The sequence below is a fragment of the Triticum urartu genome, chromosome 5A (assembly GCF_056163025.1).
Source record: "Triticum urartu cultivar PI428250 chromosome 5A, HENAU_Tu73, whole genome shotgun sequence".
NCBI classification, from domain to species: Eukaryota; Viridiplantae; Streptophyta; class Magnoliopsida; order Poales; family Poaceae; genus Triticum; species Triticum urartu.
Window position 1 is genome coordinate 608,778,480 of NC_141877.1, and position 24,697 is coordinate 608,803,176.

At 47.6% G+C, this 24,697-nt stretch overlaps 1 protein-coding gene across 1 annotated transcript; it reads left to right on the plus strand.

Annotated features, from left to right (window-relative positions):
• The first annotated feature begins 18,870 nt into the window (after nt 1-18,870).
• Nucleotides 18,871-21,155, plus strand: LOC125506176 (pectinesterase-like). The gene is made up of 2 exons (XM_087522021.1): nt 18,871-20,215; nt 20,311-21,155. Exons 1-2 carry the CDS (start codon nt 19,090-19,092, stop codon nt 21,003-21,005), a joined length of 1,821 nt encoding a protein of 606 aa, XP_087378147.1. The 5' UTR covers nt 18,871-19,089; the 3' UTR covers nt 21,006-21,155.
• Nucleotides 21,156-24,697: the final 3,542 nt, after the last annotated feature.

Consider the following 24,697-nt stretch of genomic DNA (forward strand, 5'->3'; position numbering starts at 1 on the left):
AGGTGGAGCTAGAGTCTGGAGGACTTCACTCGGTGCTGACTGAGGGGTTACCGCGTAAGTGCACAGAGAATCGAAGCCTATTCAGCGGGAAAAGCAAGTGACATGCAGTTTGGACTGGAGCCCAGTGGTCTGATGGAAGCGTGAAACTCGTCATCGGTCGGTGTTGATCGGTGGTACTCTGCAGCAGGGGTTGAGTGGTGTGGGTTCGCGGCCCTTGAGACTCGACCGGGACAGCGGAGGCTCGACGCGGTAATAGCGGCGAGGCGTGCGGTACGCATGGGCATGGAGACGGGCTAGGGCTCTGGTGGTCATACATGTGGTGAGACAACTGCGAATTTGACTCGGGATGACTACAAGCAATGGTGAAATTCTTTCAAGTTTCAGACATGCGGTCAAGGAAGAGCTATAATGTTGAATTCAGGTAACTCTTATGTGTGATACCCAATATGTGAGTTGTTCACTTTCACGCAGGTCAGTGATCAGTGTGTGATGGTGTTGGACGGATACTCTGAAAGTTGGAAGCACAAACTAGAGTAACAAGGAACTTAATTTTGCTCGAGTGTTGACTGTGGTCAAGAAATGAAGGGACTACAAGTTGCAGGTGGAGTCATATGGAATCTTTGGAGTAGCATCGGTACTTATGGGATAAGCTCAAGTCCAATGTACATGAAAGTTTGACACATGGACAAATTCAGGGTGATGGAGAATATTTGCCAAGGTGGAGTTTGTTAGAGTTGTGTCGAATATTGTGTACAAGGTAGGTTACAGTTGGACTTGTAGTTGTATTGTGTCTATATAGGATATGGAGTCGTGTCCAAATAGGACACTTGTATTCTAGGCCTCTCACATATAGCGAGGGTAGACACACGATGTAACCTATGCCAACATAATAGCACCGGAACGTAGGGGAAGCCGGCGGCATGTGCCGGCATCCAGTGCGACCGGATGCGGTATTGTAGCAGTGTCATGGGGAGGAGCGCCCATAGTCATGCCCCGGGGATGTAGCCATATCGGTGAACCTCGTTAACAAATCTTGGTGTCGTGCTCGGGTGATTGCTTAGTCCTCAGATGATCGCCGATATGACCTCAGATTTATTCTAACAGTTTAAAGTCAAAGCATCTCTACTTTGACCAAACTTATAGAAAAACGTATCAACATTTACAATGTCAAATTAATATTGTTTGATTCATTATGAAATGTAGTTTCATGAAATATATATTCGGTGTGATAAATGTTGATATTTTCTAATATATATTTGATCAAACTTTAAAAATAATATGCGAAGTAAAAAGGACCGGAGAAAGTACCAACTTGAGCAAGGCTTTTCCCCTTTAACAAATATATACTTTAAAAATATCGAGGACTGAAAATAGGAGGCTGAACAAGCATGGGCTGAAAAAAGAACTGCAGAGTACACATATATAGTACGCTTGAACATCATATAATGCAGTCCGACCAACAAGTCTTGTGGCCAGTATGTTGGTCTGAGGTTAGGACTTAGGAGGCACCAGGAATAAAACTTACTCAAATTATATTCTTCCAATCTGGTGCTTAAGCAACGCCAATGCAGTGCCCCTTCAGCAAGCTACTCGTTCTCTGTGTTTTGCTAGCTTGTGTGTGACACACTGACACTTATTCGCTAAGCAAAGAGCACTCATATGCACATGTGAAAACACATATGCATGCACTGTCTGACCAACAAGCTTTCAGTGTTGTTTTCCTTGTGACATCCATCACAATGTGTGCTCATGCAGAAATAGCTCGACAGCTAGGTATAGGAAACCACATCGGGCATAAAACTTTAGCTCAACAATTTCTTCCAAATGGTGTGATTATATTCGAATGGTTGTTTCACACCGAGGGATGGTATATCTATCTATCTTTGGGAAAAATGTTTTAGCTGCGTAATTCGTCTCTCTCCGCCCGTCACCACCCGTCAGGTTCAACGCTCGTGTCATCCCCCCCGCGGGCGACACGGGCGAAACCCTAGCCGCCACACCAACTCCCCCTCCCCAGATCTCCCCTCCCCCCGCCGCCGCCGGCAAGCGCCGCCTGGCAAAGCCCGCGCGGCGTCGGCGGCGGCGGGGCCTTCCTTCTTCTCGCGAGGTCAGGGCAGCGCGGGGCTACTTGCCTGAGGAGAGGCGTGGGGGCGCGACGGCCGCGGCGTGCAGGCGCGGCGGGCGCGACTTGCGGGCGCGAAGGCCGTGGCGCGTGAGGCGAGCAGGCGCGGCGGGCGCGGCCTACGGGCGCTGGCGGACGCGGCGGCCGCGGCGCGCGAGGCGAGCAGGCGCGGTGGGCGCGGCCTGCGGGCACGACTTGCGGGCGCGACGGCCGTGGCGCGCGAGGCGAGCAGGTGCGGCCTGCGGGCGCTGGCGGACGCGACGAGCGCGGTGCGCGCGGGGGCGTGGCGTGCTGGTGCGGGCGCGGGGGGCACGGCATGCAGTGCGGGCGCCAGGATGCGAGCTCGGGCGCGTGGGTGCTTCGGGGTGGCCGGGGCAGTCCCTTTGCAGATCTGGCGCGTTTCGCGCGTCCTGCGGAGGTGCCTGCCTCGCTGCGGCTGTGACAGTCGCCAGATCTCGTTGCCCGGGCTGAGTTGGTGGTGGCGGTGCGGTGGGGGTCGGCGGATGCGGGTGGGCTCTCCTTCAAGCATGTTCACGCCCATCTCCTGGAGTAGCGGCGCCGTACAGCGGCTGTAGCGCAGAGGAGGTTCTCAAGCACACCAATTCCGGCTCGGCTGGTCTTGTCCTTGCGCGCGGCGGTGCGGATGCTGTTAAAATAGGTCTAGCGTGTCATGTACACGTATTATGTACGTATGTAACTTGTATATGCTGATCATTATAAATAGAAAGACGTGGTGAGGCTTTGCCCCACGGGAAACCCTAAACCTATTCTCAAACTTGGTATCAGAGCCTACCTAGCCGCCGCCGCCTCTCCTCCCTCCGCCGCCGCCGCCAGCCTCTCCTCACGGCCGCCGCGATGTCCAAGTCCCCCGCCGCCGATCTGCCCTCCCCATCGGCCACCGCGATGATCACGTCCTCCACCCTCGCCCTCACCACCATGTCCGCCCCGTCATCGCTCCACCCTCAGCGTCGGCTCCCGCTCCCGTCCTTCCGCCCATCGCGGTCTCTCTTGATCGCAGTAATTTCATGCTGTGGAGGGCTCTCGCCCTTCCCAACTTCGCCGGCGTACGCTGAAGGAAATATACCCTAGAGGCAATAATAAAGTTATTATTTATTTCCTTATATCATGATAAATGTTTATTATTCATGCTAGAATTGTATTAACCGGAAACATAATACATGTGTGAATACATAGACAAACAGAGTGTCACTAGTATGCCTCTACTTGACTAGCTCGTTAATCAAAGATGGTTATGTTTCCTAACCATGGACAAAGAGTTGTTATTTGATTAACGGGATCACATCATTAGGTGAATGATCTGATTGACATGACCCATTCCATTAGCTTAGCACCCGATCGTTTAGTATGTTGCTATTGCTTTCTTCATGACTTATACATGTTCCTATGACTATGAGATTATGCAACTCCCGTTTGCCGGAGGAACACTTTGTGTGCTACCAAACGTCACAACGTAACTGGGTGATTATAAAGGTGCTCTACAGGTGTCTCCAAAGGTACATGTTGGGTTGGCGTATTTCGAGATTAGGATTTGTCACTCCAATTGTCGGAGAGGTATCTCTGGGCCCTCTCGGTAATGCACATCACATAAGCCTTGCAAGCATTGCAACTAATGAGTTAGTTGTGAGATGATGTATTACAGAACGAGTAAAGAGACTTGCCGGTAACAAGATTGAACTAGGTTAAACTTGACGAGCCTAGCATATGCAGATATGGCCTCGGAACACTGAGACCGAAAGGTCGAGCGTGAATCATATAGTAGATATGATCAACATAGCGATGTTCACCATTGAAAACTACTCCATTTCACGTGATGATCGGTTATGGTTTAGTTGATTTGGATCACGTGATCACTTAGATGATTAGAGGGATGTCTATCTAAGTGGGAGTTCTTAAGTAATATGCTTAATTGAACTTAAATTTATCATGAACTTAGTCCCTGATAGTATCTTGCTTGTTTATGTTGATTGTAGATAGATGGCCCGTGCTATTGTTCCGTTGAATTTTAATGCGTTCCTTGACAAAGCAAAGTTGAAAGATGATGGTAGCAATTACACGGACTGGGTCCATAACTTGAGGATTATCCTCATTGCTGCACAGAAGAGTTACTTCCTGGAAGCACCGCTGGGTGCCAGGCCTGCTGCTGATGCAACTAACGACGTTAGGAACATCTGGCAGAGCAAAGCTGATGACTACTCGATAGTTCAATGTGCCATGCTTTACGTCTTAGAACCGGGACTTCAACGACATTTTGAACGTCATGGGGCATATGAGATGTTCCAGGAGTTGAAGTTAATATTCCAGCAGAATGCCCGGATTGAGAGATATGAAGTCTTCAATAAATTCTATAGCTGCAAGATGGAGGAGAATAGTTCTGTCAGTGAGCATATACTCAAGATGTCTGGGTATTCTAATCACTTGATTCAACTAGAAGTTAATCTTCCGGATGATAGCGTCATTGACAGAATTCTCCAATCACTTCCACCAAGCTACAAGAGCTTCGTGATGAACTATAATATGCAAGGGATGGATAAGACAATTCCCGAGCTCTTCGCAATGCTAAAGGCTGCGGAGGTAGAAATCAAGAAGGAGCATCAAGTGTTGATGGTCAACAAGACCACTAGTTTCAAGAAAAAGGGCAAAGGGAAGAAGAAGGGGAACTTCAAGAAGAACAGCAAGCAAGTTGCTGCTCAGGAGAAGAAACCCAAGTCTGGACCTAAGCCTAAAACTGAGTGCTTCTACTGCAAGCAGACTGGTCACTGGAAGCGGAACTGCCCCAAGTATTTGGCAGATAAGAAGGATGGCAAGGTGAACTAAGGTATATGTGATATACATGTTATTGATGTGTACCTTACTAGAGCTTGCAGTAGCACCTGGGTATTTGATACTGGTTCTGTTGCTAATATTTGCAACTCGAAACAGGGACTACGGATTAAGCGAACACCGGCAAAGGACGAGGTGACGATGCGCGTGGGAAATGGTTCCAAAGTCGATGTGATCGCGGTCGGCACGCTACCTGTACATCTACCTTCGGGATTAGTATTAGACCTAAATAATTGTTATTTGGTGCCAGCGTTGAGCATGAACATTATATCTGGATCTTGTTTGATGCGAGACGGTTATTCATTTAAATCAGAGAATAATGGTTGTTCTATTTATATGAGTAATATCTTTTATGGTCATGCACCCTTGAAGAGTGGTCTATTTTTAATGAATCTCGATAGTAGTGATACACATATTCATAATGTTGAAGCCAAAAGATGCAGAGTTGATAATGATAGTGCAACTTATTTGTGGCACTGCCGTTTAGGTCATATCAGTGTAAAGCGCATGAAAAAACTTCATACTGATGGACTTTTGGAACCTCTTGATTATGAATCACTTGGTACTTGCGAACCGTGCCTCATGGGCAAGATGACTAAAACGCCGTTCTCCGGTAATATGGAGAGAGCAACATATTTGTTGGAAATCATACATACAGATGTATGTGGTCCAATAAATGTTGAGGCTCGTGGCGGATATCGTTATTTTCTCACCTTCATAGATGATTTAAGCAGATATGGGTATATCTACTTAATGAAGTATAAGTCTGAAACATTTGAAAAGTTCAAAGAATTTCAGAGTGAAATTGAAAATCATCGTAACAAGAAAATAAAGTTTCTACGATCTGATCGTGGAGAAGAATATTTGAGTTACGAGTTTGGTCTACATTTGAAACAATGCGGAATAGTTTCGCAGCTCACGCCACCCGGAACACCACAACGTAATGGTGTGTCCGGACGTCGTAATCGTACTTTACTTGATATGGTGCGATTTATGATGTCTCTTACAGATTTACCGCTATCGTTTTGGGGTTATGCTTTAGAGACGGCCGCATTCACGTTAAATAGGGCACCATCAAAATCCGTTGAGATGACGCCTTATGAACTATGGTTTGGCAAGAAACCAAAGTTGTCGTTTCTTAAAGTTTGGGGCTGTGATGCTTATGTGAAAAAATTTCAACCTGATAAGCTCGAACCCAAATCGGAGAAATGTGTCTTCATAGGATACCCAAAGGAGACTGTCGGGTACACCTTCTATCACAGATCCGAAGGCAAGACATTCGTTGCTAAAAATGGATCCTTTCTAGAGAAGGAGTTTCTCTCGAAAGAAGTGAGTGGGAGGAAAGTAGAACTTGATGAGGTAACTGTACCTGCTCCCTTATTTGAAAATAGTACATCACAGAAACCGGTTTCTGTGACACCTAAACCAATTAGTGAGGAAGTTAATGATGATGATCATAGAACTTCAGATCAAGTTGCTACTGAACCTCGTAGATCAAACAGAGTAAGATCCGCACCAGAGTGGTATGGTAATCCTGTTTTGGAAGTCATGCTACTAGATCATGATGAACCTACGAACTATGAAGAAGCGATGGTGAGCCCAGATTCCGCGAAATGGCTTGAAGCCATGAAATCTGAGATGGGATCCATGTATGAGAACAAAGTGTGGACTTTGGTTGACTTGCCCGATGATCGGCAAGCAATTAAGAATAAATGGATCTTCAAGAAGAAGACTGACACTGACGGTAATGTTACTGTCTATAAAGCTCGACTTGTTGCAAAAGGTTTTCGACAAGTTCAAGGGATTGACTACGATGAGACCTTCTCACCCGTAGCGATGCTTAAGTCTGTCCGAATCATGTTAGCAATTGCCGCATTTTATGATTATGAAATTTGGCAGATGGATGTCAAAACTGCATTCCTGAATGGATTTCTGGAAGAAGAGTTTTATATGATGCAACCAGAAGGTTTTGTCGATTCAAAGGGAGCTAACAAAGTGTGCAAGCTCCAGCGATCCATTTATGGACTGGTGCAAGCCTCTCGGAGTTGGAATAAACGCTTTGATAGTGTGATCAAAGCATTTGGTTTTATACAGACTTTTGGAGAAGCCTGTATTTACAAGAAAGTGAGTGGGAGCTCTGTAGCATTTCTGATATTATATGTGGATGACATATTACTAATTGGAAATGATATAGAATTTCTGGATAGCATAAAGGGATACTTGAATAAGAGTTTTTCAATGAAAGACCTCGGTGAAGCTGCTTACATATTAGGCATTAAGATCTATAGAGATAGATCAAGACGCTTAATTGGACTTTCACAAAGCACATACCTTGACAAAGTTTTGAAGAAGTTCAAAATGGATCAAGCAAAGAAAGGGTTCTTGCCTGTGTTACAAGGTGCGAAGTTGAGTAAGACTCAATGCCCGACCACTGCAGAAGATAGAGAGAAAATGAAAGATGTTCCCTATGCTTCAGCCATAGGCTCTATCATGTATGCAATGCTGTGTACCAGACCTGATGTGTGCCTTGCTATAAGTCTAGCAGGGAGGTACCAAAGTAATTCAGGAGTGGATCACTGGACAGCGGTCAAGAACATCCTGAAATACCTGAAAAGGACTAAGGATATGTTTCTCGTTTATGGAGGTGACAAAGAGCTCATCGTAAATGGTTACATTGATGCAAGCTTTGACACTGATCCGGACGATTCTAAATCGCAAACCGGATACGTGTTTACATTAAACGGTGGAGCTTTCAGTTGGTGCAGTTCTAAACAAAGTGTCGTGGCGGGATCTACGTGTGAAGCGGAATACATAGCTGCTTCGGAAGTAGCAAATGAAGGAGTCTGGATGAAGGATTTCATATCCGATCTAGGTGTCATACCTAGTGCATCGGGTCCAATGAAAATCTTTTGTGACAATACTGGTGCAATTGCCTTGGCAAAGGAATCCAGATTTCACAAGAGAACCAAGCACATCAAGAGACGCTTCAATTCCATCCGGGATCTAGTCCAGGTGGGAGACATAGAGATTTGCAAGATACATACGGATCTGAATGTAGCAGACCCGTTGACTAAGCCTCTTCCACGAGCAAAACATGATCAGCACCAAGGCTCCATGGGTGTTAGAATCATTACTGTGTAATCTAGATTATTGACTCTAGTGCAAGTGGGAGACTGAAGGAAATATGCCCTAGAGTCAATAATAAAGTTATTATTTATTTCCTTATATCATGATAAATGTTTATTATTCATGCTAGAATTGTATTAACCGGAAACATAATACATGTGTGAATACATAGACAAACAGAGTGTCACTAGTATGCCTCTACTTGACTAGCTCGTTAATCAAAGATGGTTATGTTTCCTAACCATGGACAAAGAGTTGTTATTTGATTAACGGGATCACATCATTAGGTGAATGATCTGATTGACATGACCCATTCCATTAGCTTAGCACCCGATCGTTTAGTATGTTGCTATTGCTTTCTTCATGACTTATACATGTTCCTATGACTATAAGATTATGCAACTCCCGTTTGCCGGAGGAACACTTTGTGTGCTACCAAACGTCACAACGTAACTGGGTGATTATAAAGGTGCTCTACAGGTGTCTCCAAAGGTACATGTTGGGTTGGCGTATTTCGAGATTAGGATTTGTCACTCCGGTTGTCGGAGAGGTATCTCTGGGCCCTCTCGGTAATGCACATCACATAAGCCTTGCAAGCATTGCAACTAATGAGTTATTTGTGAGATGATGTATTACGGAACGAGTAAAGAGACTTGCCGGTAACAAGATTGAACTAGGTATTGAGATACCGACGATCGAATCTCGGGCAAGTAACATATCGATGACAAAGGGAACAACATATGTTGTTATGCGGTCTGTCCGATAAATATCTTCGTAGAATATGTAGGAACCAATATGAGCATCCAGGTTCCGCTATTGGTTATTGACCGGAGACGTGTCTCGGTCATGTCTACATTGTTCTCGAACCGTAGGGTCCGCACGCTTAACGTTACGATGACAGTTTCATTATGAGTTTATGTATTTTGATGTACCGAAGGTTGTTCGGAGTCCCGGATGTGATCATGGACATGACGAGGAGTCTCGAAATGGTCGAGACGTAAAGATCGATATATTGGAAGCCTATATTTGGATATCGGAATCGTTTTGGGTGAAATCGGGATTTTACCGGAGTACCGGGGGGTTACCGGAACCCCCTCGGGGGTTATTGGGCCTACATGGGCCCTAAGGGAGAAGAGGAAAGGAGGCAAGAGGTGGCCGCGCGCCCCTCCCCTCCCTAGTCCGAATAGGACAAGGAGAGGGGGGCGGCGCCCCCCCTTTCCTCCTCTTTCCCACTTCTCCTTCTCCAACTAGGAAAGAAGGGAGTCCTACTCCCGGTGGGAGTAGGACTCCCCCTTGGCGCGCCCTCCTTGGCCGGCCGCCCCCTTCCCTTGGCTCCTTTATATACGGGGGCAGGGGGGCACCCTAGAACACACAAGTTGATCTTCGTGATCGTTCCTTAGCCGTGTGCGGTGCCCCCCTCCACCATATTCCACCTCGATAATATTGTAGCGGTGCTTAGGCGAAACCCTGCGACGGTTGAACATAAAGATCGTCACCACGCCGTCGTGCTGATGGAACTCCTCCCCGAAGCTTTGCTGGATCGGAGCCCGGGGAGCGTCATCGAGCTGAACGTGTGCCAAGAACTCGGAGGTGCCGGAGTAACGGTGCTTGGATCGGTTGGACCGGGAAGATGTACGACTACTTCCTCTATGTTGCGTCAACGCTTCCGCTTCGGTCTACGAGGGTACGTAGACAACACTCTCCCCTCTCGTTGCTATGCATCACCATGATCTTGCGTGTGCGTAGGAAATTTTTTGAAATTACTACGTTCCCCAACATACGCCTCCACGGGTTCCTCGATGGCTCGGCCAATGCGCCGGAGTCGACCGTGACGACAGGCACCGGTGACGCTGCTCGTACCATCACCAACCCCGAATACGAGCAGTGGTGGACTCTTGATCAAAAGGTCCTCGGTCACCTCCTCGGCTCCATGAGCGTGGAGATCTCAGCGCAGCTGATCGGCTGCAGGACGGCGGCTGCGGCATGGGCTGTCGTGCACACCATGTTCGCTGCCGAGAACAGCGCTGGCTTGCGCAACCTTCGGCGTCAGATTCAGGCGCTACACAAAGGAGATAGACCCACCGGCGAGTACATGCAGAAGGTTAAATCTCTCGCCGATTCAATGGCCGCCGCCGGTTCTCCTCTTCGCGATGATGAGATCATCGACTACATGCCGACCGGGCTCGGCTCGGCGTTTAACCCCATCGCTGCTTCGATGAACTTCGCCGGCGTGCCTGTCATGTTCTCGGTGTTCTACTCCAGTGCCCTCCACTATGAGGCTCTACAACAGCAGCAATCGGAAGTTGAGGACTGGCAGTCCTCCGCGAACGCCGCCTCTCGGCCGGCCTATCACGACCACGCCGGTCGTGTGCCCGATTCCGGACGCCCAAGTGGCGGCCGCTCCTCCGCTCTCTCTCTTCCGCCTGGATCGGCGAGCTACGGCAACGCCCAGGGCGGTCCCCCTGGCCGTAACAACGGCAACACCGGCGGCAACGGCCGCAATGGAGGAGGCAATGGGGGTGGCCGCCGTCGCTGGCGCCCTAGGTGCCAGATATGTAAGAACTGGGGACATGAGGCGTCGGACTGTCGCAGCCGCTATGACCGCGACCACCGCGCCGCCAACTCTGCCTCCAACTCCTCCGCCACGCATGAACCGCCGCACTGGATCTTGGACACCGGCACGACGGACCACCTGACGAGTGACCTCGATCGTCTTCACTTCCATGAGCGCTATGGCGGGAAGGATCAAGTGCAAGTAGCGAATGGTGCAGGTTTGTCTATTTCGCATATTGGTCATTCCACTATACCCGGTTCATCCCTTCGCTTACGAAATATTCTTTGTCTTCCACATATACATCAACATCTTTTGTCTCTTTATCGACTTGTTCTTGATAATGATGTTTTTGTGGAATTTCACCATTCCTTTTTCCTTGTTAAGGACACGGACATGAAGAAAATTCTTCTTCGCGGTAGAAGTCATGGCGGCCTCTACCCCATCCCGTTTGGTCGCGCGTCGTCTTCCTCCACTCGTCAAGCGTCTCTCAGTGTCAAGACCACTCCGTCCCAGTGGCATCAGCGTCTCGGTCATCCTTCGAATAATATTGTTCAAAACATTGTTAAGAGCAATGATTTAGTGTGTTCTTCTGAACGTCAGTTTTCAGTGTGTGATGCTTATCAGCGTGCTAAGAGTAGACAATTACCATATACTTTATCCACTCATGTTTCTACTATGCCTCTTGAGTTAATTCATTCTGATGTTTGGGGGCCTGCCCTTGCCTCTTCCGGAGGCTATAAGTATTATGTGAGTTTTGTCGATGATTATTCACGTTTCACTTGGATATATCTCCTTAAGCACAAGTCTGACGTTGAGCAAGTCTTTTATGCCTTTCAGGCTCATGTTGAGCGTCTTCTTCACACGAAAATCATATCCGTTCAGTTAGACTGGGGTGGCGAGTACCACAAATTACACCGCTATTTCCAACGCACTGGGATCTCTCACCGTGTGTCCTGCCCACACACCTCTCAACAAAACGGGATTGTTGAACGCAAACACCGTCATCTTGTGGAAACAGGTCTGGCCTTACTGGCTCATTCGTCTCTCCCTTTACGGTATTGGGACGAAGCTTTCCTTACTGCATGTTACCTGATTAATCGCATGCCTACACCTGTTCTCCGACAAGATACACCCTTGTTCCGTCTCCTTAAGGTCCAACCTGGTTATACCTTTCTCCGCACCTTTGGGTGTGCCTGCTGGCCTAGCTTGCGCAAATATAACGCCCACAAGCTTGCTTTTCGGTCCACTATGTGTGCTTCTCTGTTTTTCTTCCGCCATCGGGATGTTCAGATCTATATGCTTGTCTACGTGGATGATATCGTTATTGCTGGCTCTTCTCCACGTGCAGTTGACGGTCTTGTTCACTCACTTGCGGCCACTTTTCCTATCAAGGATCTTGGGCCGTTGGAGTACTTTCTTGGCTTGGAAGCGTCGTACAATTCAGGGGGGATGACTTTGACACAACGGAAGTATGCCATGGATCTTTTACACCGTGTGAACATGGAGAATTGTAAGCCCACTTCCACACCATTGTCTACCTCTGACCAGCTTGCATGGGTGTCTGGACAGCCTCTTGGTGCTGATGATTCTTTCCGGCATCGCAGTGTCGTTGGTGGTTTGCAGTATTTGACTCTCACTCGCCCAGATATTTCGTTTGCAGTGAACAAGGTATGCCAGTTTCTCTCACAGCCCACTGATGTTCATTGGGAAGCTGTTAAGCGCATTCTGCGCTATGTAAAGGGAACATTGCAGACTGGACTGAAGTTTCGGAAGGCTGTCTCCACCAGCATTAGTATTTTCACTGACGCAGACTGGGCTGGGTGTCCTGATGATCGACAATCCACTGGAGGCTTTGCCATCTTTGTTGGCCCGAATCTCATCTCCTGGAGCTCTAAGAAGCAACCGACGGTGTCGAGATCTAGTACGGAGGCTGAGTACAAAGCTTTGGCAAATGGGGCTGCTGAGGCCATCTGGGTAGAATCACTACTCAAGGAGCTTGGTGTTTCCCAGCAGCGTGTTCCTGTTCTATGGTGTGATAATTTGGGAGCCACATATCTGACTGCCAACCCAGTCTTCCATGCACGCACCAAGCATATTGAGATCAATTTCCACTTTGTGCGTGAGCGTGTTGCTTCTGGAGCTCTTGAGGTCAGGTTCATTTCTTCTAATGATCAGCTGGCTGATGTATTTACCAAACCAGCCACTCGACAGATGCTAGACCGATTTAGTACCAATCTAAACCTTGTACAGAGTAGAAGTTCAGATTGAGGGGGTATGTTAAAATAGGTCTAGCGTGTCATGTACACGTATTATGTACGTATGTAACTTGTATATGCTGATCATTATAAATAGAAAGACGTGGAGAGGCTTTGCCCCACAGGAAACCCTAAACCTATTCTCAAACTGACGCAGTCAGTTTGATTTGGTGTCCGTCCAGTCACGGCGCGCGGCGGTGCTGCCGGACAGCTCCAGTTCTAATTCGGCTCTTCCTGTGCGCTGCGGTGCGGTTCCTCGCCCAGATCTGCGCACGGAGGCCGAGGATGGCGGATCTGGTTTGGCGCCCAGGCCTGCGCGCGGCGGGTTGGCCCAGCCAGGTTGGCTCGTGTTCGTCAAGTTTCTGCGTGCGGCGGTGACAAGTCTGTTCCTGGTAGTGTGTGCACGGCCTGTTTCTTCACGGCAGCTCTGGTTGGCCTCGGATCCATGTTTGTTGGTGGAAGACTCGGCTTCGGATGAAAGTCCTGCACTGTTCTGGTCAGTGCCGAGCGTAACGGCGCCTATAGGTGTCGTCTTCCTCCTTGGAGGTACCGCTGTGGAGCTCGTTTTGCTCTTCGTACCTCATGGCTTGTGGTCTCCGGGTGAAAACCTAAGATTTGGCTAGTCCAGATCGAGGGACGGTGTTGTCTTTGATATCACTCCCTCCTTGGAGGCGTCCCCTTGGAGGCCCAGCGATGGTTCCCGATGGTGTACATGGCTTGTCGGTGGAGCTTGGGTTTGTGGTGATGCCGGCCTTTTTTCTTTCTTTTCTTTTTGCACTAGCCTTTTGCTATGCTTTCCTTCTCGGAGGGTTCTTGTAACACTTCTTCTGATCAATGAATTTGGCAGCTCTACTGCCAACGCTCAAAAAAAAATGTTTTAGCTGGTTTTGCATTCCCATTTCGTGACTACATTTCTGAGAAGTACAATCATGTTGCAGTACATGTGTACTATTAACATAAAATCGGCAACTTTTTAGCAGTCACAAGTCAGTGTCAATTAGGTTTTGTGATTTTTCAAAAAAGATATGAATAAATAAACAACAATGTACAACATGCTATATATGAGCGAAAAGCCACTTTGGCTCTCCGAGAAGCACATGCTCCCATGCAGCAAAAATGCATTATTGAAATGTTAAAGAAGATCCGAAAACATTAGACTTGTTCATGATCACATCCAAATGCTACCTGGAAATTTTAGATGGAAAGCTTTAGCAATTTTGACCTGTACAAAAAAGAAAACATCAAATGTTACACTTAATTTTGTTTTTTATCTGACGAAACACTGCTCTCCTGTTTCACATGAAATTTTCGAGTAGGCTTGTTACACTAACATAAACATCTACAAAAAAACTATTTAAATTTTTCACTATTTTCTGAATTTACTATTCATTTTGCAGAATCAAGATTGAGATATGTCTGGTTTCCTGCCAATCAGAGATTAGTGATACTCTAATCATCTATCCAATCTCGCCGGTGCTATCTCTAGAAAGTGACTCATAACTGGCGCAGGACTTAGATGTGCAGGTGCTTTAGCAAAGTGATATAATAACTTGTATACAATGTTAATTTTGTTTTTTTCCACTAAGAATACCATGAAAGCTATTTCTTGGCCAAATTTTTTACACGAGTACAACATAAGGTCAAGTTCATTAAAAAAACTTTTATATTTTTTTGGGTTTTAGTTACTTATTATTTTTATTTAGGGTGTATATACACCGAGGAGACAAACCACGTGCTTGTCCGCAAATCATTGCTCAAAGGTACCCAAAAGCAAGGACCAAAGGTGTGCATTAATTTGAACTCGATGTGTGCTTCCGCCAAACATAACTCTCCACTACCGAGGACAACCAACAATCCACCAAATGACCAAGTGCATTCTGTACTAGCACGTGCATGTCCCGACTAGCACCCGTAGTACTAACACGCATTGGTTACAGTGAATATATAGCACCGTCGAGCTCTCAGGCTTCTCGTCCCCACCTCTATGAACGATGGTTGATCATCAACCAGGATTAGAACACCTAGAGAGGCCACAAGGCAACCGCCCGGTGAGCACCATGGGATTAAGAAGTATCGGGAAAAACACTCAACCTTGGTCGCTTGCCTGTATATACGATGTTTTCATTCCATCGGTGTCTTGAAGGAAACGTTGGTGCGCCCCTACTGGTCTACGCAGAATTTCCATTGGCCAATGCCCCATGGCATCGACTGGTTCACATCGGATGGTGCTCGGACTAGGATCTCTTCTTCGTTGAGTGACGATGGTGGCCTCTGATTGCTACCCTTGCATCAATTTGCTTACTTTGCAGCTCATTATTACTGCTAGCCTAATGGTCGTTATATTAGATCCTTCGTACATGATATAGATCAGTGCAACAAGTTGATTGAATCCACTACTAGGAATTATACAGAGCTCTGGCAAGTAAATTGCCAAAACCACCACAATTGCATCGTTCAGTGCGAAACAACACTGTTTCCATCAAAGTCTACCGAAAACACTGATTTTTAGTAATCACATTGCTGAAAACACTAATGGGCGATTGACTGCGTTTTACAGAAAATCTGACAGTGGGGCCCTGTTGTCAGTCCTACGTGGCACCAAATTTTTACGTTGTTTGGCAACACCGTTAAACTAGATGTAGGGCCCACATGTCAGTGTGTTTGCTCCTCTCTCTCCTGAAGGCATTCCCGCAAACACCTTGTGTGAGTTGCTTGCTATTGCTGGACCAGCTGATGCTTGCCGTTGCTAGCGCCGCCATTGCTTGCTCGTCTAGCACCGCCGCTGCTTCTTGGACGAGCTGCTGCTTGTTGTTGCTAGCGCCGCTGCTGATTCCTGGTCTAGCACCGCCGCTGCTTGCTGCTCGCGTGCCGAGCCTGGCCCTGCAGTCGCGCGCTTGCTGGCCAGCCGCGTCTGGGCTAGCTGGTGCTAGCGCCGCCGCTACTGCTGTTGCTGGTTGCGCCCGGCTGTTGCCGGGAGGGACAATGCATGGAAGGACGAGTAGGAACAACCGGTTGTGAGCCTGTATGCTGAGGCTTACAGCCTCTGGGTGCATCCAACAGCTTATGCGCTAGCTTTTTTTCTAAGGGCTAGCTTGGCCGATGCGCTGCCACGAGCTCGAGCTGGTCTGCGCTACCGCGCTAGCCGGGCTACCAGGCCGCCGCGCTGGCCACCGCCCGATCTGGCTGCGCTCGCGGGAGCTTGCTCGCCGGCCTGTCGCCGGAGGTGCCGGACATAGTTTTTTGGAAATCTGGTGGGGATTTCTTTTTAGTGAGAGACAGACGAAGAAGACACCTCACACATGGGTCCTACATGTCATAAGTCATAACAGTTAATATAACAGTGAAATAGAATGAGTTGACTAGTCTGCCACATCAGCGCTTATGAGTGGGCCCAACCTATCATGAATGGGTTTAAGAACTCCTAATTGATCACTTTTCTCCCAAAAAATTGACCACTTTTCTGATTTGGTAGTTTTTTTTGCCAAAAATTAGTCCTAAAGTGGAAGTTCTGGTCATGCTTTCTCTAAGTAGTAGTTTTCTGTTAGGGTCGAACATAATTTGCTAGTGTTTTGGTTAAATACTCGTTAAACTGACATACTCCATATAGTTGATTGTTTTATAGTACATCACTAAAGCATGAGAAGAGAACACATAGACATGCGTTGCTCCACTGCGGCCGCGCGCGCGCGTGTGTGTTATCTTTTTTGTCGCACGTGAAAAAATTCAAAACGTTTTACCCAGATGAATTCGAATAGACGTGATTGTTCCTATACATGTACTGAACCAGTTTTAGTTCCTTTCATCTATTAGTGGATTTGTTTTGACTCAAGTCAATATAAGATCTCTCCTCTACACATAGACACACACACGTGACACAAACACGCATCAGACCATGACTTTCCCATTCCGCCTCTCGGTGTGCACCACAAAGTGGAACAGCAGACCTTCAGAACTGTGCCTCTTATGATCATCCACGGGAGAGAGTTATCAGATTTTCGGAGAGTGCTCTCACGTGACTGTTGGCATCTCCTTTGACATTGCAGGGGACAACTACTTCTCAAAGGACGACTACTTCCCGACGACAACGACTTCTTCGCCGACATGTCTTCTTCTATTGCTGCTAACGTTCTTCTTCCACCGCACCATGTGTATTCTTGTCACTTTTGATAAGGACGCCCATGCTACAGTTACACCAACAACTCCCGTGACTACATTAGCTCAAGTTCAAGAGACACAAACACCAATGATTAGAGTTTAAGTATGTCAGCTCAAATATCAGGTACTTCCATTTCTAGGAACGCTTCCAAGTGTTTATGAGAATATAATGTTACCTAAGTCGGATATATATCCATTAATCATTAGTTAAGGACCTAGAATGAAAAGCAAGGCACATGTTGGAGTATGATCAAGCATACATGAAGATGGCAGCATATGTACAAGGACCAAAGGCTGTGCTTCAAGTGATGAATCTAGACTTGAAGCCACATTGATGACAGGTGTTGGATATGGATGGAGTATACATGATGTCACTTTATAGTTTCTTTCACAATCACCTATAAGATGTAATTTTGGAGTACAAGACTTGACGCATTTTTTATTAGAGTCTGTTTCCGTTATGTATCTCCTTAATCAGCCCCTTAAAGCATTGAGTTAGGGCTTAAATTTTATTGAATTGATTTTTAATAGTTGCTACTGAATTTGCCATAGACATAAGAGTCGACAAGACATCTTGCATTACATGTCATTGGACCCACACCGTGTTAATCAAATATTGCATCTTATATCCGCAATTCAGATTGTATCTCTTAAATTCTTGTTTTCTCTTCAGTTGCATGTAGAGATTGATCTTCATGATCAGTTTGACAGTGGTACCAATATTGTCAATAACCATACCGACACGACTTGGTTTGGCGATTGCTAAAGCACGTCGTCAAGTGTTCGGTATAGTCAGGTCATCATATTAGTCTCCTTCTATAAAAATCCACATTGTCTCACAAAAAGATCGGGCCACCTTGCCCCTATGACCTTTGGAATCAAAGGGGGCGGTGTGGGGGTGGGAGGGGGTGGGTCCAATGATTTGCTATACGTTAGTCCGTAATAAAATATTGTGTACTCCTGTAGGATTATTGTGGCTTTAACATCCTAAAAAGAACAAGTTATTGAAATGCATATGCTCCATGCAGGGAATGTGGTCCATGATGTGACACAACAACATCCTACTAGCTAATGGCCCATGCATTGCAACAAGCGCGTATTTTAGTGGTTCAAAATCAATTTTGTTTGACACTCCGTTCCTTTATATAAGGTGTATTATTTTTGACACGGTGACCAAGGCACATAATTATAGAGATGTTAGGACGAAATTACCCTTGGCAAATTTGTTGGTTAGTGGCAAGTAAATCAGTGGGTCTAGAAAAGTAAGGGATACATGCAATCGAGAGAGATACTTTCCTTCTTTTTTTACAAGAAGAGATACATGCAATCGGGAGAAAGATGCTTTTTTAGGGCTAAAAGAGGGATTACGAGGATTTAGAAAAAATGCACCTTACATTGTGTAATTTTATCAAAAAGCAAATACACCTTATATAAAGAAACGGAGGGAGTACCTTACATCAATTCTGGTAACATTTAATTTGATGGGATTTTGGTTTAGTTGAGATTTTTATAAGATTAAATTCGATTTGATTTAATTTGCTTCGATTGAGTTAATACAAGACCTGTTTTCGAAAAGTATTGATTTATGTTGGGTTTTTTTTTCTATGTCATCTTTTGGGGTTACAAAAAACCAACAGAAAACCATGGAACGTGGGAGGAAAAACACACGGTGGGTGGTGGAGACGAGGGAACTAACTCCTCTTGTAGAGATAGATAGAGATGTTTTCCACGTTAGAAATGTGACTTGTGGTGCATGGTCCTTGACTTAAAACGGCTCCCTCACTCTTCCCTTTAATTTCCTTTATTACTAAAGAAAAGGGCCGGTTTATAGAGTGCTGCCAGCACAAATCAAGGAGACTCTGTTCCTCGGAAAAGGGACACACCACAAGGACGCAGCAAAGAAACCAAGGCGAAAAACTTCCGCAGTGGTGTTCCTAACAATAGGGATTTCATCGTTTGATTCTTTGTGCGCGGCAATATCGCTGCCGCGCATCGTTTGATTCGTTTCTTGAAAATTTGTCTGGCTGTCCGCGGCAATGGCGATGCCGCGCAGCGCGCCGGCGGAGCCAGATGAAAGTGCGTCGCGCACGAAGCTCCTCGTCGGCGGCATCGCTGCCTTCCTGCTCCTCGCCATTATCATCGGCACGGCGGCGTTCATCGTGTCGGAGAGGGCCGAGGACGAGGGGGACACGGACAAGAAAGCGATGGCCGCCACGATGCGCACCGTGGACCTCTTCTGCTCGCCCACGGACTACCAGGCCACGTGCAAGGAGACGCTGACCAAGCCGCTGGAACGTTCTAACAACCAGGTCGACCACCCGCACGCCGCCGCCGCCGCCGCCATCACCGCCGTCGGCCGGGAGCTCGCGCGCGGCTTCAACGAGTCGTCGCTGCTGGAGGCCGTGCGCCAGAGCAACGACACGCTGGTCCACGAGGCCCTGCTCGACTGCAAGATCCTCCTGGACGACTGCGCCAACGACGTAACCCGCGCGCTCTCCACCGTCGCGTGGCGCGGCGTCGACGGGCCGGCTCAGGACCTCCAGGCCTGGCTGAGCGCGGTGATCACGTTCCAGGGCTCCTGCGTCGACATGTTCCCCAAGGGCGATGTCCGCGTCCAGATCAAGGAGATCATGGAGAAGGCGCGGGAGATCTCGAGCAATGCCATCGCCATCATCCAGCAGGGCGCTGCCCTCGCCGCCATGCTCGAAATCGACGCCGGCGCCGAAGTCACCCTCGCCAAGGACGCGGACGACGACGACGACGACAAGGACGACAACGACGATACCCCCGCCGAGCAAAGCGACGGCGAGCGCCAGCTCCAGGAGTCCGTGTCCGACGTCCCCACGTGGGTGCCCAGCGAGGACCGGAGGATTCTCGAAGAGGCGGAAGAAGAACGCAATGGCGTGCTCACGCCGAACGTGACAGTGGCCAAGGATGGCTCCGGCGCCTTCACAAACATCTCGGCCGCCTTGGACGCGTTGCCGAAGAATTACAGCGGGAGGTATGTGATTTACATCAAGGAAGGTGTCTACGACGAGTCGGTGAACGTCACCAACGGGATGTCAAACATCACCATGTACGGCGACGGCCCCAAGAAGTCCATCATCACCGGCAGCAAGAGCGTCGGCGACGGCGTAAGGATGTGGAGAACCGCCACCTTGGGTAATCACACACTATTAATTGCTTTACCCACCTTGGGTAGGCACGGACAAGCTAGGGCCAATGTGACCGTCGTTAATCAACTATGCTGTACGCAGCGGTGGACGGAGACAGGTTCATGGCGGTGAAGATGGGGATCCGGAACACGGCGGGGGACGAGAAGCAGCAGGCGATTGCGGTGCGCGTGAAGGGCGACCGGGCCGTCTTCTTCAACTGCCGGATCGACGGGCACCAGGACACGCTCTTCGCGCAGGCCTACCGCCAGTACTACCGCAGCTGCATTGTCTCCGGCACCGTGGACTTCATCTTCGGCGACGCGGCCGCCGTGTTCCAGCGCTGCGTGCTGCTCGTCAAGGACCCGCTCCCGGGGAAGCCTGGCGTGGTGACCGCGCACGGCCGCCGCGACCGGCAGCAGACCACCGGCTTCGTCCTGCACCGGACCCGCATCGTGGCCGATGAGGCCCTCGCCAGCAAGTCGTCGACGGTGAAGACCTTCCTGGGGCGGCCGTGGAAGGAGTTCTCGAGGGTGGTGGTGATCGAGTCGGTGATCGACGGGTTCGTGCACGCGCAGGGGTACATGCCGTGGGAGGGCAAGAACAACCTGGGCACGGCGTTCTACGGCGAGTACGCCAACGTCGGGGACGGCGCCAACATCACGGCGCGTGAGGAGATGAAGGGGTTCCACGTGCTCAACAAGGAGAAGTCCAAGGTGTTCACGGTGGAGCGCTTCCTGAACGGCGGCGAGTGGATACCGGAGACGGGCACGCCGGTGAGGCTAGGGCTGTTCGGCTGAGATATACAGATGGGTGGAGTGTGTTCATCGATCCGTGTGTACGAATGCGTTGTTAGGTTCACCTGTAATGTAATGTATGTACAAAATACAGTCAAAATAGTGACCTCAAAAGAGAAGTGCCTACTGCGTGAAGAGGAAAGTTAATGTCGATCTGCTTTCTCTTTTGGGTGATATAATCATCGACACCATGGCCAGATTAACCGTGCGTCCACATGAACAAGACCAACCAGGGAGGAGCCCCGCGGTATACGAATCACCGCACACTTTTTTTTGACATAGAAATTGGGACCTTTATAATTGCTTAATTAATAGAGATTCGGTTACAATACAAGGCTACTCATGAGGAAACCTGGACTTTCCTCTATCCAACACTCCGAACTACTAAGACTAGTAGCAAATTTAGCACAAAAATCTGCTGGAATATTAGCATCCCTCGTAACATGCCGAACCGAAAAGGAGGCAAAATATGTAGATCTTTTCCTAATTTCATCAAAGATAGGTACCACAATTGACCTTGAATCACCGCACACTTGCCCTTGGGGTACAAGCCCATTCACGCGGAGAAAAGACATTCTACCATGCACGGTATATACCGTGCATGTATCAGCCATCGGTTATCTTTGAGATTTAGATCCGTGCATGCATCTGGTCTTTGGGTTGTTTAATTAACCTCAGTTTAGGACCCTTTGTTCTATTAATTTATGTCAGTATCAATCAGTCACTATTTCTTCTGACAACTTTTCCCATAGTTATTACCTGCAATATCTCTCATCTCACTCACAAAGTAGAGACCAGTAGTACTATACTCACTCAGTTTTTTTTTCATATGATTCTAAAATTTGAATTTATTTTATCTTTTGAACCGTAAGTTTGATTTATGATACATTTGCAAATTTATGTTCCTTGTGAAGAGAACATTGAGATAAGATCACTCTTGAATATATTGTCACAAATTTTAAAATTCAAATATGAAACATGGAGAAACCTTATGAAACTATACAAAAACTACCGTATGTACCAAGTTTCATTGAGTTTTTTATAGATTGGTTTTGTGTAAGTTTGTTTACAATATCTCATCGGTATAAACACATTTGTCCAAATAGAATATAACACAAACTTTTATTTCAGAAGATATCAAGCATCCAAATCTTTAAATAGAAAGAGAAAATATATTTTTGGGATAGTGTTGCAAAAGGGGGGAGGCATCCAAACGGAAGAACACTATTTAAAAAAGGCTCACACTCGCAAACTGATCATGTGACGGAAAGGTGGAGAAAAGTAAGACGTACAGCAGGTTAGTACCTTGTGATTTCTTTAGGACTCTGAAATAATTAAGCGGCTGATCAATGCACGGTATATACCGTGCATGGTAGAAAATGCAGAACACTAGAACAAAATTCACATCTAGGCACCAATTAATGGGATGTGCTTATTTCGCTCATCAATTCTACTCTGAAAATGCCCATTGAATCTGCTATATTTTGAATTTCTAATTGGTTGGAGGATCAAAAATTTAGCTATAATATTAAATTTGTGATTGATCTAAGTTTTTATTTGTCATTTGCTTCTGAAAACAGCTTTGGTTCTGCCCAATCGTGCCAAATAAAGTCTACTTATACATGGTTCTAGGCGTCAAGTGTCAAATAAATGTGAAAAACTGATGTTGGTGGAAATCAAGACTTGCCCCCAAACCAATCACATGGGACAAGAGCTTTCATACATCTGCATATAAAACATGCATGGTCCGGCTGAGTTGTAGCATTTTTTTCTCATATGGTTACCCCTTGAGACCTTCTACGCTCATGTACATATTGTCTCTTGGTTGCAAGTGTGTACATCATCTAGGGTTGGGAGGTATCAAAAATCATTATTATCCGAGGAGAAATGGGCATCATAGCAACTTGGTGGGAAATCGGGCTTGAGCCAAACTCCCGTGTTCCATGGCATTGGCAAGCTGCTTGCGAGTATTTTCAAGCACATCTAAGACAGATTCGTTGAATGGAAGGCGGTGACCTGCAGTGCTTTGCGCTGCTGTAACCTAGGGTATGTATCCCCCTAGCAAAAAAAAAACCCCTAGGGTATGTATCTGTCTAACCCACTACATATTTGCTTCAAATGCATTATTCCACCAATGGTGCAGAACAGAGTTTGCGGGAAGCCTCCTTGCTCGCATGTATAATTGATCTTTCAGTAACTCTAACTTTGTACCACGTGGGGTTGTTGTGGCTTCTGTAGCTCTTTCTCGCAAAGTTTTTGGAATGAAAGTGGCAATATTGCGTTCGTCCAAAAATAATAATGAAATTGCCATATATGGATCCCACTACCCCTACCACTCTAGTTAACTAGACGAATTAATACAGAAGAAGTTTAAGCTTATCATGCAACAAAGTTTAGTGTAAGAACACTAAGCTTAGTTGCCAGTTATTGAGCAAATAACATAAAACTACCACAATTTGAGATAAGGTTTCAAAAACCTACCATTTTATGAAAAAAAATATTAAAGCTGCCACAAAGTTAGTTGGCTCTTTCAACAAACCCAAATGACCGTGTTGTTTAAAATTGATCTGGTTTGTGTTGTTTAAATTTGATCTAGTTTATGACAGGTTGAGCCCGTTTCTAAACAAATCGTTTGTTTGTCTGTTTATTTGACCGTTAACTTACATGTGGACCCACATGTCAGCGCCAACCGTCCTCTTTGGAACCATTTTCTCTCTGCCTCGTGTCGTCGAGCAGCTTGTGTGCGTGCAGCTCGCCGGGGAGGAGGGTTTGTTGGCTCGTCGGGTTGGCGCTGGACTTGTTAGATCCGGAGGTGCACCAGGAGGATTCGAGCATCTGCCTGTCCACACGGCGTCTTCAAGCAGCTGCGAGACACCTAGCGTCCGCCGTCGCGAGCCACTCCGGTTTCTCCTCCTTCTTGTGTCTGGCATCCCTGAGAGCGTGGAACACGCCGGTTTCCAGGTCGATCCGGTTCTTGCGCCGGAGTTCGCAGCACAGGCAGCCATGAACTGCAGGGGCGACGGGCGGCGGCGCTCGATGCTAGGTGACAGAGGGCTCGGGGGAGAGTGGGAGGAGGTCCTGGATGACGGGGTGCACACCATGGTCCTGAAGACGATGTAGAGGAGGAGAGGCAGCTCAAGAGCTGTGGCCGTGGAGCTCCGCGGCAGCTGTCAGACAGGCGTTGACGGGAAGGGGCTCAGGGTAGCGGAGCTTGACGCTGATATGTGCCCAGAGTCGTCGGCGGGGTAGCGAAGGCGAGGAAGGTCGAGCGAAAGTCTGAGGCGTCGCCGCGTTGAGGAATTTGACGACGACGACCTCGGACGCAGGCAAGGAAGTCGAGTCGACTTGCGGGAGTCGGCTACGGTGCACACCGGCCCGATTCATCACGTGAGGCAACGCTGCGGTGTACGGCGAAGCAGTTCGGCATGGTGGTATGGCTCGTGGTGCTCATGGCAATGCTCCAGGAGCTCTCTGGAGACGGACGAGGGCGTCCCCAGCCCAGAGGCACGTGCGAACTGCGGCAACTGTGGCGCACCGCGCGGACCTCGACCTGGTTGGACAAATTTGTACCCTAAACTCTCTGATCCCGGTCAATATTCACACCGGGAAATGTTCCATTCCGTCCGGGATTACAGTGAACTCTCACTGACATCCGTGGCCCACATGTCATATCTATTGTTTATCTGAATCGCCAT

Coding starts and splice junctions, on each gene's coding strand:
- LOC125506176 (XM_087522021.1), top strand. CDS start 19,090: ATGGCGATGCCGCGCAGCGCGCCGGCGGAGCCAGATGAAAGTGCGTCG. Junction 20,216..20,310: donor GTGGAGAACCGCCACCTTGG/GTAATCACACAC, acceptor TGCTGTACGCAG/CGGTGGACGGAGACAGGTTC.